The sequence below is a fragment of the Salminus brasiliensis genome, chromosome 5 (genome assembly GCF_030463535.1).
Source record: "Salminus brasiliensis chromosome 5, fSalBra1.hap2, whole genome shotgun sequence".
Taxonomy (NCBI): Eukaryota; Metazoa; Chordata; class Actinopteri; order Characiformes; family Bryconidae; genus Salminus; species Salminus brasiliensis.
Window position 1 is genome coordinate 46,161,601 of NC_132882.1, and position 12,415 is coordinate 46,174,015.

Sequence of the window (12,415 nt, forward strand, 5' to 3'; positions counted from 1 at the left end):
CACACACACACACACACACACATGCATTGCTAGCGAGTGCTTTATGGAGTCGGGAGGTGTTTGGGTAACATCGGTGGTGTCGGAGTCATAACATCACATTCTTCTCACGTATGCTCCCCCACTGTATCCACCAGGAGCCTGGCCATGTTTCCATGGAAACAGGGAGCAGGAGGAGAGGTGGCCCCGCCCCCAGGTTGGGGAAAAGGGGGAGTGACAGAATAAGTGACTCCAGTAAGTGTTTTATTAGTGTTTACTTTTTTAATTTGTGAGACGAAGGGCCGGCTCATCTTCATCACCATCATCATCCTCACACAGCCATACAGTGCTGCTCCTGTGTGTCCCCTCTGTCAGGCAGCAGCAGCAGCAGCAGCGACAGCGAGGGGCCGTCTCTCAGTGACGAGGAGGATGCCCATATTGACGGAGGTCGCGCACAGGTCACTGCCAAAACCCCGCTGGGGGCGTTCCTGTCCTTCAAACAGGAGGCGGAGAAGAGGAGAGCGTCCGGTGTCCACGCCGAGCCGGCCGAAAAGGTAAACGGCCTGAAAGGGAGAGGATCCCGCTCTCGTCGAGACACATCCAGAGCTTTTCTTAGCCTGCTAATGTAGCTAACAAGTAATGGAAGCTTATGTACACCAATTAGCATGTTGCTAACTGCAGGCCTGAAGCATCACGTGTGGGGGAGGTCAGTACTCTCTATCTCTTGTTGTCGCTCTGCAGGTCTCCGAGTCTCCGCTGGTGTCGGTGATGTCCCACCTACTGAGCTTCCTGGAGCAGTACTCCCACCTGCAGCAGCTGCAGCAGCAGGCGGAGCAGTACCGTCTGCAGCTGCGCCGGCACCGCGCTCAGCACCGCCGCAAAATGAAGGCCCTGCGCTCGTCCTACCGCCAGCGGCTCCGCGACAAGAACAGCCTCATCAGCAGCCTGGAGGAGGCGGTCGGTCAGGTGCACTCTCCTTCACCGGACAGCGAGGGTGAGAACCACAGCTCACAGCGCACTCAGCAGTGTGAGGTACTCTGCAGGCGGGGAAAGGGCGGGGCTAAGGCTGGCTGTGTCATTGGGAGGCCTGACGACGCTCATTTATGTTCACGAACTCTCATTTTGACCACTTGTGTTAGATTCTATGTTGTGGCCAAAAGTATGTGGACACTTGCTTGTCCATATGTCTTCTAAGATCAAGTCAAGCTGGGATTTATTTCCTAGTAAAAATGTGTGTGTGTGTGTGTGTGTGTGTGTGTGTGAAGGGTAAACATCAAACCCTGCAGCTCTGCAGAGGCTCAGTGTTAATCTTTGCTGTCTGAAGCTCAGCCAGCAGTCAGTTCTGGAAGTGCGATTCTCAGCTTTGGAGGACTGCAGTGTACACACCGTCCCTCAGAGGACACGTTCTGGAGCCAGGCTGCCCCTCTCAGAGCCATGTGAGCAGAGAGAGGGTGTTATACTGAGTGGGTGAGGGCAGAGCAAAGCCTCGCCTTTCCGTCTTCACAGGGGTCAAATGGACAGATGGACAGAATGCACGGATGGCGGATATTAAGTCCAGCTCTGCTGATGCTCCACGCTGCCAAACGCCAAGCCAGTTTGGATGAGGTTCCCAGCTTAAGGGAGTCTGCAGGGTCCTCCATCCTAATCTCTGTCTGCTGTATCTGTAGCGCACGGTCGATCTCCACAGGCCGCTGACTAACTAAGCTGGTTGAATACATCGTTCATCAATCCTAAAATGTAAATATGCTAAACTGCTCAGCTGATCAACCAGAAGAGCTAGATTTAGGACCCACCTGAGCCTCCAACTGGTAGATTCCTTACTTCTGCTGAGGAACCCTTGAGGAACCTGTTTTTTAAAGAGTCTAGATCATTTCCAGCCCATTAAACAGCAGGGGACGCGAGACCTGTCCACTCTACCAGAGCAAATGTGCCACTTAGATGGACGCAGTCTCTGAGATGGGTGTTTGACCCGGCGCAGGACCTCAGTGTTCCTCATTAGGCCTAATGTGAGAACCCGTGCTCCAGTAGGAAACGCCCGGGCCGCTCCGGCTCTGACTCGGCAGCTGAGCTGAATAAAACATGGCCAGTGTTCTTTGCTCACACGGCTAAGTGCACTTACCCTCCCGGCACATGGGAGAACCCACGTGCGCTGGTGTTGCTGTTATATATAGAACCCCCCAGGAGAGGAGAGATCCCCCCTAAATTAGGGAGGGAACGGAAAGTGGTTTTCCCTTCCAGCACAACACGTGAGACGTGTTCCTCAAGGGTTCTTAGTGAGGGTAGCGGTTCTGCATAGAACGAAGAACCTTTTGAGAACCACCCCACCTCATCCCAATCAAAAGTACTGGATGGAACTCCTCCACCATCATTCCATCTTCCACTGCTCCACAGCTCCTCAATGCTGGGGGGCTTTATACCCCTCTAGTCCACGCCTGGCATTATTAGGCAGCATGGAGCCAATAGGGTCATGATGTTGATCTGCTCCAGAGAGTCCTATTCTATTGGCAGTACTTCTTCTTCTACAGGGACTAGACAAGCTGTGTGTGCATTTGCACCTCTGTGCAGGTTAAAGTCGGTATAATGTAGTATAATGCACTCATTAGAAGGGGTGTCCACAAACATTTGGACACATAGTGAATGTTTGCTGCAGCAGTGGATTCGGGTTGTTTGGCCCTCACGTTTATTCCGCAGCACGTTTCTGTCGGCGGCTCGTGAGCGAGAGAGCACGGCTCCTTTGCCTTGGCCTGCCTCTGTGATGATGTTCAGCTGGATGAGGAGCAGCAGTGACACGGCTCATCAATAATTTACACCGGGAAACTGATTAAAGCGCTGCCGTAAACTCAGGAACGGAGCTGCACTCTGGCTGAACTCTTTCAGCTTGGACATACACAGTGTGGACAAAAGTATTGGGACACCTACACATTGCATCTACTTTTATATGGCATTATTAATCTGGAGCCGGTCACTCTTTGCTCTAAGCTCTAGCAGCAGCAGCAGGTCTGGAGCTCTGCTGCAGTTACTGAGTCAGTCTGAGGCTTTTCTGCACTCTGCTCTGAGCTCAGCACTCGGCCCTGACCCCGCTCTGTAACTTTACGTGGTCTGACAGACACTCGGTGGCTGAGCTGCTCTCTGTGAGCTGTTCCTCCTAAACTCTTCCACTGTTCAATAATAACACCACTCACAGCTGATGGAGGAAGATCTAGGAGGGAGGAGATTTCACCAGCTGACTTGTTGTTGTTGGTGCAGCGGTGTCTCCTATTACATACAGAACCACGCTGGAGTTCAGTGAGCTCTTCAGAACCTCCCGTTCTTTCACTGACGAGCAGGCTGATATCCAATCAGATTATTATTCATAATGATGATGATAATTAATAGTAATGCAGTGCTAATGAACACATCTAAATGTGTGTGTGTGTGTGTGTGTGTGTACAGCAGGCTCTCCTGCTGGGCTCCATGAGCTGGTGCAGTCAGTGTGTGGGCTGCAGGGCGAGCGCAGGCAGCTGAGGGTGGAGCTGAATTTACTCCATTCACAGCTGGAGCAGCGAGAGCAGGACAAGCACTCTAAAGTACAGGCCTTCCAACAGCAGGTAACACACCTGTGTGTGTGTGTGTGTGTGTGTGTGTGTGTGTGTGTGTGTGTTCATGGTTACACTACACCCATTTCCATAGTAACGCAACACCCATTCTAATGGTTACACTACAGTCATGTTACACTGCATCCATTCCCATGGTTACGCAATATTCATGTCCATGTTACATTACACGTTTCCATGGTTACACTACATCCATGTTACACTACACCTATGTCCAAAGCTTTGTTTGCTCTTATTCATCTGCCCCCCCCCCATTCTCTCCCTCTCTCTCGTTTATCCACTGCTCCTCCTCCTCTGTGCCCCAGTTTACACCCAGCTGCTCCTCTCTGCTGGTGTACAGAGCCTTCTCACCTAGGTACTCATCCATCCATCTCTCCATCCACCTCCACCTCCACCCCCATCTCCTTTCACACCCACCCCGTTCACGCCGTCTCTGTCAGAGCAGCACCAGCCCTAATTCTCCCCCTCCTCCTGCACAGATTGATGAACTGAAGAGCTGCATAGAGGAGCGAGAGGAGGAGCTGTCCCGACTCAGAACCGCGTCCGTAAGCTGCTCTGTTTATTTCCGCTGTGGTCAGCACTGCCCTCTGTATGCAGCTGATCACCATTACAGTAATGCATGGTCATATCCCCCAGCCTGAAACACGGCAGGGCCTGTCAGTGGGGCTCTGACCGCTCCTCTGGGCAGACGTTCTGTTTTCCAGGGCAGTTTGGACTGTGGTGTTCTGGTCTGTCTTCAGGGAGTGACGGACTCGGAGAAGCGAGTGCTGTGTCTGTCTGCGGAGAACGAGAGCCTGAAGCACAGCCTGACGGTCACTCAGGGCCTCCTGCAGCAGCTGTCCATCCTGCCGTCCCAGTCCAGCTCTGTCCTCATCAAGGTGGGACATCATCTTTACACCGATGGCGCTGGAGAAAACACTGACAGCTGGTTGCACAGCTGAGCTGTTTCCCACCAGCAGACAGTTGCTAGGCCGTTGCTATGTGTAACAGGTTTTGCTGGGTAGTTGCTATGAGGTTGCTAAGTGGTCGCTATGCAGTTCTTTAGTGGCTGTGTTTCTATTGAGTTGCTGGGTGGTTGCTATTGTATTCCATGCTATGGTCTTGCTAGGTGGTTTCTATAGTGTTGCTAGGTGGTTGCTAAGGTATTTCAGGTGGTTTCTATAGTGTTGCTAGGTGTTTGCTATGGTATTCCATGTGATTCCTTTGATGTTGCTAGGTGGTTTCTGTGGTGCTGTTAAGTGGTTGTTATTGTAGAACTAGTAATAGCTATTGTGTTTAATGGTTGCTATGGTATACTAGGTGGTTGCTATGATGTTGCTATGGCATTCCAGGTGGTTTCTATAACATCCCAGGTGGTAGCCATGGTGTTGCCAGGTGATCGCTGTGGTGTTTTAAGTGGTTGCTATGGTGTTACTGGGTGGTTGCTATGGCATTCCATGTGGTTTCTATAACATCCCTGGTGGTTGCCATGGTGTTGCCAGGACACCGTGGTGTTGTTAAGTGGTTGCTATGGTGCTCAAAAATGAGAATGCGCTCCATAACACCTGTTCGATGCATCTGAATGTGATGCTTCAGGAGAACGAGAACCTGCGCAGCCGCGTGCTGCAGCTAGAGGGCGCCCTGCAGCAGCGTGCGGATCAGCTCTCGCGCCTGGAGCAGAGTGACTGGCAGAGAGGGGAGGAGCTGAGGAGGAGGGAGGAGCGAGTGCGAGAACTGCAGCAGGAGCTGGACAAGGAGCGCAGCAAGGAGCCCGCCGTGAAGGTGAGGAAACATCTACTGTCACTGTGGGGCCCTGAAACTGTTCAAACGCAGGGGCCCATCAGCCACAGGAGCTCAGTCAGGTAACCCCGTCCTGTTGCAGTTTGTGACGCAGACGGTGGAAGTGGAGTCCCCGGCCACGCTGAGGCAGCTGGCAGACGAGAGGCAGAGGAACGAGCAGCTGAGAGACAGGCTGGCCAATCAGAGTGAGAGATGCAGGCAGCTGGAGGAGAACATCAGACGCTCGGATGAAGTCAGCTGCAATCTACAGCATAAGGTCAGTTACCCCCAACAAAACCACACCGTAACACACACACACACACACACACACATATACACACACGAGTGAAGAAAGGTTCCTTGCAGCCCAAGAGGCCGTTAGAGCCACAATGCACAATCCCTCAGCATCCAGCAGGGGGCGCCTCTAAGACTCAATGTTATTTTGTCCAGGCCAGCGGGAAAGGTCCCAGCCGCAGTGTAGAGTAAGTCCGGCATGCTGGTCCAGCACACCCTGAACAGTGATGTAGAGTCACTCAGGTAGCTGATTCAGGAAGCACCCAAGCAGAGATGTAGAGTCACTCCAGCAGCCGGCCTGGAAAACATCCGAGCTGTGATATAGACTCACTCCGGCAGCTGCTGTGAACAACATCCTGGGCGTGGTGGAGAGCCACTGTGTAGAGTCCACAAAGTAGAGTCAGTCCAGCAGCCAGTCTGGGAAACATGCAGAGTCACGATGCAGAGTTGTTCCCGTGGTCGGCCTGGGAAACATCCGAGACGTGGTATAAAGCTGGTCAAGTGCTGTGTCCAGATGTAGAGTCACTGAGTTTAGGTCTGCGACTCTCTGACTGATCTGAGAGCTTCATGAGCGATTTATTGGGGAAAGCTCTGCAGAAAGTGACGAGGCGCTGGCATGTTTCTGCAGATCGCCGCCTACGAGAGAGAGATCGGCTCGCTGCAGGCCGAGCTGCTGAAGGAGATCGGTCATCTGGAGGAGAAGAAGGACGAGGCTGTGAAGGCAGCGTCCAGCTGCTCTCAGGAACATCTGCAGAGCCTGCAGGATCAGTTCATGAGTGAGTCTCCATCAGAACACATCAGACTCCCCCATCCCCTCTCTGTCCACTTTAATGTTGCAGATTTAGACATGCCACTATGCAGCATTATTGAGGACTCTAACAGTGTGTGTGTGTGTGTGTGTGTGTCAGCCCTGCAGAAGCGTCTGAGCGCTCTTCCTCCGACGCTGCGCTCCATGAAGACGGACTACGCCAGCCTGCGGACTCAGGTCCGCAACTTCTCAGAGTTTTATGGAGCAGCTATCAGAGACGCCAAGAAACAGGCAAGTAGGAGCAACTGTCCAGGAACTGTCCATCCACAGGCTTCTGGTTGGAGAGGGTAGTGGGTAACACCACCAGGCTCTTTATGGCAGACAAGCCCACCAATCAACACCCATAAAGATCCTTGGACAAGACTCCTAACTATAGGTTCTCCTACCTGTGTAACACGATTCACCTGTAGTAGCTCTGATCAATTCTGTGCATGTAACCTAGTGCCCCCTAGTGGTCCCAGAAAGGAAGGAGCTATTGCAGAACTTCCCCAGGTGAGAAGGTCACCTGAGCAAACGACGCTATCTCTCTGAAACGTCTCAGATTTTCATTCTAAAGCTGGGCTGTGGTGTTCTGCAGATTTCGGCCGCTATAATGGAAATGTCGGAGGCCAACAAGGACCTTCTGGAGAAATACAGGAAGGAGGTGGCTCTGCGTAGGAAGTACCACGAGCAGCTGGTGGAGCTGAAAGGTAGTCTGTTGTATGTTTGCTAGGAGTGTAAAAATGCACCTGAGGGGGGGTGGTTCGGGATTGCGGCGACACGCCCAGATAACAAACCTCTGACCACAACTAAGGAGATTGCTACGTCCCTCTTCCACCAGGTAACATCCGGGTACTGTGCCGCGTGAAGCCGGTGCTGAAGGAGGATGAGCATGAAGAAGGCCAGGCGGTCGTCGTGACGACAGACCCTCACAACGAGTCCGCCCTCACGGTTCTGAGTAAAGGCAAAGCAAAGACATTCGAGCTGGACAAAGTCTTTCACCCTCAGGCCACTCAGGACGAGGTGAGCGTTCCCTAAACATCTAATCATCTCAATCAAATCAGAGTCATGATAGATTCCGGAGCCCGGATTCAGTCCATCAGCCAGCACAGGTTCGGAAGCTGATGCGGGCTTCTTCAGGTTTCTTCTTCAGGTTACAACAGAAGATGCTAGGCAGGAGATGCTAGGCCTAAAGCCTATCATCCAAAGAAGCTCACGTCAGCTTCCGAACCTGTGCTGGCTGATGGACTGAATCTGGACTACTCTGGACTACCTTCCCTATGTAGGGAGCCTTCAAATACAGCGTCTCGTCGGTTCCACTGCCGTTGTGCTTTAGTCCAATGCGAGGTCTAATCCCTGTCTAGGAGATCAGCCCATTGTCTGCTTTTCTATATGTCCAGGTGTTTCAGGAAATCGAGCCCCTGATCACGTCCTGCATAGACGGGTATCACGTCTGCATATTCGCTTACGGCCAGACCGGCTCAGGGAAGACCTACACCATGGAGGTACTGGGGGAGCTGTCCGAGTCGTGGCTCATGACTAATGAAAACGTTATGACTGGATGATCGGTTCTGAACCTCTCGTTCTGTCTCCGCTCAGGGTCCTGCTGAGAACCCGGGAATCAACCAGCGAGCACTGAAACACCTCTTCAACGAGATCGAGGAGAGGAAGGACATGTGGACGTATACGGTAACCGTCAGCTCTGTGGAAATCTACAACGAGGTTCTCAGGTAGCTTTACGCCCTCTCACCAAGCCCACTGACCGCCCGAGCGCTTCGGTGTGAAGCTGGTATTCATGTTCATCTTCTCCAAATCTCAGGGACCTCCTGAGTAAGGACGGGGAGAAGCTGGACATCAAAATAAACCCTGATGGGACGGGTCAGCTGCATGTGCCTGGACTCAGGGTCATAGAGGTCAAGAGTTTTCAGCACATCAAAAAGGTGTGTTTGATCTAAAGTATTCAAACCTGATCATCCTTTTCCTGGATACTCTGGTGAAGTCTGCAGGTTCTTGGATGGTTCTCCTGGAATGTCTGGTGATGTCTGTTATTGCTGGTGTTTGTGCAGATTTTGGCCACAGCTCGGAGGAACAGGATAACGTTTGGGACGCTGATGAACCAGCACAGCTCCCGTTCTCACGCTCTGCTCACCGTCACTGTGCAGGGAGTGGACCTCGCCACCGGGTCCAAATCCTCCGGTCAGAATCACCCAGTTTTTGTTCACAGCAGTTTTATTAGGGTTCACACAAAGGGTCTGAAAACCGCCTCACAGTATTTACTGCTTTGTTATCGGTATAAATTATTTCAAAAAGTAATTAAACATAAATACAAATCTACAGATGCTGTTTGTCTGAAACCTTGAGCCTTTTACTGCTCTCCAGAACTGAGAACAGCTTATTCTGCTTCAGCTAACTCTGCTAACAAGCAAAAAAGCTCTAGCTAACTCTAACTCTAGCTACCTTTGCTAGCGCCAATATCATTCTGAAGCCAGCCGTGCCTCTGTTGTCGTAGGTAAGCTGAACCTGGTGGACCTTGCTGGTTCGGAGCGCGTGTGGAAGTCGGGGGCGGAGGGTGAACGTCTGAAAGAGGCCCAGAACATCAATCGCTCACTGCTGGCTCTAGGAGATGTCATCCAGGCTCTGAGGGGGCGCCAGACACACATCCCCTTCAGGAACTCTCGCCTAACCTACCTGCTGCAGGACTCTCTGGGCAAGGGCAACAAAACCGCCATGGTGGTGCAGGTACAGCATCATACACCCATCACACTGCAATGCTAACACGGTCCGAGCCCTCAGCGCTGCAGACTCCACAGCACCCAGCGGCGAAAACAGAGGATCGGACCTGGAGCAGGCTTCAATAACCCCGGGTTGGTCTGATTAGTCATGCCTCTCGTCCTGTTTTTCAGATTTCGTCTCTGGAGAGGAACGTTGGAGAGACTCTTTGCTCGCTGAAGTTTGCACAGCGCGTCTGCAAGGTGGAGCTGGGCCCCGCTGCACGCAAAATAGAGAGCGGAGGCCACGGGGACAACCTTAACTGAAGTCTGTACGCCTTCCCTCGTACCGATCCAGCAGCATTTCAATCCCAGGAAAGCTTCAGGAAAGCTGGGACTGTCGGAAAGAGCTTTCCGCTGAGGTCTCCTCTGTATCAAGGGCTACGCTTCTGGAAGCCATAGTAACATCGCCTGGTTTTTAAGGGTTGAAAAAAAAAAAAAGCACCTGAAAGCGGTTTCTGACGGCGACAGCTGTCCTGCATGTCCGAGACGTACCTGGACCCCGTTACCTCACTGATCTGTTGGAGGGATGTTCTTAGATGCACAGATTTGAGGGAACTCAAACATCTGACATCCCAAAAGATGACAGCAGCTCGTCCTCTGTAGCCACCGTCTCCGCACTTTTAAGGTTTCCCACGCAGCCAACAGCTCCACAGCTGGAAATCGATACGTTGCACATTAGCGTTCCACACTTTTCATTAATGGCATTTTTAGGTGGTGTGCCGATGTCTGCTTTCACTGAGGTGATGGAGGACCACACTTGTTTACGTTTACGTCTTCGGTCTGTATCTAACAAAGCTTTCACAAGGAATTGACCCTTTGCTGAACACCTCCCCTCGATATAGGCTGCCCGAGTGGAGGTTAGCGACTGTAGCAAGGTCTGGACACCCGATATCCCACTTGACCAAAGAATCAGAAAAGGCAGGTGTTTGCTAAGAGGCTTCGCTAATTAATAAGTCGTCTAAAATAAGTGATTCACTTGTGTAGCGTAGACAGTTCCCCCTTTACCGGTCCGCCCCAGTAGCTAGAACCCCTCTATCACACAAAATTCTGCTACTCAGCTAACAGACACCCGAGTGATGGGGGGAGAGGGAGGACCATCCAACCCTCCCTAAAATAAACAGAGAAAGTGGACAGGTCTGCTTTCTGGGACTCCTCTGACTCTCTCCTCTGGCTGTGGCATCACCGGGGATCGCACCCGTGATCTCTTGATGACAGAGCCAATTGCAGATAACATACCAGGCTCTACAGCCTATCAGAAAGCTTGTAGCATCAGTAGGCGAGGGGCGGAGCTTAGTGAAGGGTCAATCGTTAAGCGTTACACATCACATCACATGCAATAGCACCTCTCAGAGGTGACCGAGTTGAAAGGCCCAAAGAGAACTTTTAGGACAGCTGTCGTCTCACAGCCTGACTCGACCTGAACAGGCTTAGAACGTAATGAATAAAATTCTGTTATTATTAATATTAATTAAACAAGCCGACGCTTAGAACACCTTCATTACCGGCAGACGTCCCACAGTAAACAGCCGTGACTCTAAGTTAGCAGGGAAAATTAAGACCTCATGCAGATTTACCTTTTTAACTGTTTGCTGTTGCTGAATGTTTTGTGGAGGTTACTGAAGGTGTAGTATACGCAGTATGGCTTGGGCATGGTTACAGTTGAGGAGTTATACGTTATATTAGCCATTTGTTGATTACTGTAGAAGAGAACGCACTTTACTTTGAGGCAAAACTAGTAGTGAATATTTTAACCAACAGAAGACGTGTTGTTCTGAGCTGGGTTGTGGCCGTGCTGTCCGAATAGAGCTCCTCTGTTAGTAGATTCATATTTATCTGTTTATGTCAGTGTTGAAGGTGTTGCTAGAAGACTAAGAGAAACGGTGCAATACTGAGCGGACAGTGAAAACATGCCCTCCTTACTGGTCATTATGGTCAGATCCATCTTCACACCTGCAAGATTTCTGCCAAGTCTTCTTACTGAAGCCGTAAACTCAGTGTTTAGGGACAGCACAGCTGCTGACCTTCATACCGGTTTGTAAACTCACTGTAACGTCTGGATCTCTACCGTTCACTTCTGTATCAATAACACCAGAGACAAATAAAAGAAATGCCATAGATCTGCTTACTTCCTTTATCTAATGCCTCCACCAGCAGACAGCTCACTACCACACGCTCATTCTGACAGACTGTAATACACTACAGGAAGCGTAGGGGGCGCTCTATAATGCTCTATAATGTTCATATGATCCACACGCTCATTCTGACAGACTGTAATACACTACAGGAAGCATAGGGGGCGCTCTATAATGCTCTATAATGATCATATGATCCACACGCTAATTCTGACAGACTGTAATACACTACAGGAAGCATAGGGGGCGCTCTATAATGCTCTATAATGTTCATATGATCCACACGCTAATTCTGACAGACTGTAATACACTACAGGAAGTGTAGGGGGCGCTCTATAATGCTCTATAATGTTCATATGATCACCAAAGCTCACTCTGACAGACTGTAATACACTACAGGAAGTGTAGGGGGCGCTCTATAATGCTCTATAATGTTCATATGATCCACACGCTCACTCTGACAGACTGTAATACACTACAGGAAGCGTAGGGGCGCTCTATAATGCTCTATAATGTTCATATGATCCACACGCTCACTCTGACAGACTGTAATACACTACAGGAAGCGTAGGGGGCGCTCTATAATTCTCTATAATGTTCATATGATCCACACGCTCATTCTGACAGCCTGTAATACACTACAGGAAGCGTAGGGGGCGCTCTATAATGCTCTATAATGTTCATATGATCCACACGCTCATTCTGACAGACTGTAATACACTACAGGAAGTGTAGGGGGCGCTCTATAATGCTCATATGATCCACACGCTCACTCTGACAGACTGTAATACACTACAGGAAGTGTAGGGGGCGCTCTATAATGTTCATATGATCACCAAAGCTCACTCTGACAGACTGTAATACACTACAGGAAGTGTAGGGGGCGCTCTATAATGCTCATATGATCCACACGCTCACTCTGACAGACTGTAATACACTACAGGAAGTGTAGGGGGCGCTCTATAATGTTCATATGATCACCAAAGCTCACTCTGACAGACTGTAATACACTACAGGAAGCGTAGGGGCGCTCTATAATGCTCTATAATGTTCATATGATCCACACGCTCACTCTGACAGACTGTAATACACTACAGGAAGCGT

General features: G+C 50.7%; 1 protein-coding gene across 5 annotated transcripts in view; it reads left to right on the forward strand.

Annotated features, from left to right (window-relative positions):
- The window catches only part of LOC140556581 (kinesin-like protein KIFC3), a 12,873-nt gene extending 1,573 nt beyond the window's left edge, over positions 1 to 11,300 (forward strand). For 2 of the 5 annotated variants that reach the window (XM_072680648.1, XM_072680649.1), the window contains exons 3-20: positions 135 to 231; positions 352 to 530; positions 718 to 970; positions 3,409 to 3,563; positions 4,049 to 4,114; positions 4,310 to 4,447; positions 5,145 to 5,330; positions 5,431 to 5,604; positions 6,250 to 6,397; positions 6,530 to 6,660; positions 7,007 to 7,118; positions 7,250 to 7,431; positions 7,809 to 7,913; positions 8,008 to 8,138; positions 8,228 to 8,348; positions 8,475 to 8,604; positions 8,918 to 9,147; positions 9,312 to 11,300. In XM_072680648.1, the coding sequence (XP_072536749.1) occupies positions 135 to 231; positions 352 to 530; positions 718 to 970; positions 3,409 to 3,563; positions 4,049 to 4,114; positions 4,310 to 4,447; positions 5,145 to 5,330; positions 5,431 to 5,604; positions 6,250 to 6,397; positions 6,530 to 6,660; positions 7,007 to 7,118; positions 7,250 to 7,431; positions 7,809 to 7,913; positions 8,008 to 8,138; positions 8,228 to 8,348; positions 8,475 to 8,604; positions 8,918 to 9,147; positions 9,312 to 9,443 (2,670 nt within the window). In that variant the 3' untranslated portion in view covers positions 9,444 to 11,300. Of the gene's footprint in view, positions 1 to 134; positions 236 to 351; positions 531 to 717; positions 971 to 3,408; positions 3,564 to 4,048; positions 4,115 to 4,309; positions 4,448 to 5,144; positions 5,331 to 5,430; positions 5,605 to 6,249; positions 6,398 to 6,529; positions 6,661 to 7,006; positions 7,119 to 7,249; positions 7,432 to 7,808; positions 7,914 to 8,007; positions 8,139 to 8,227; positions 8,349 to 8,474; positions 8,605 to 8,917; positions 9,148 to 9,311 lie in introns of all 5 variants that reach the window. The other 3 variants (XM_072680653.1, XM_072680651.1, XM_072680650.1) reach the window with 3 other exon arrangements.
- Positions 11,301 to 12,415: the final 1,115 nt, after the last annotated feature.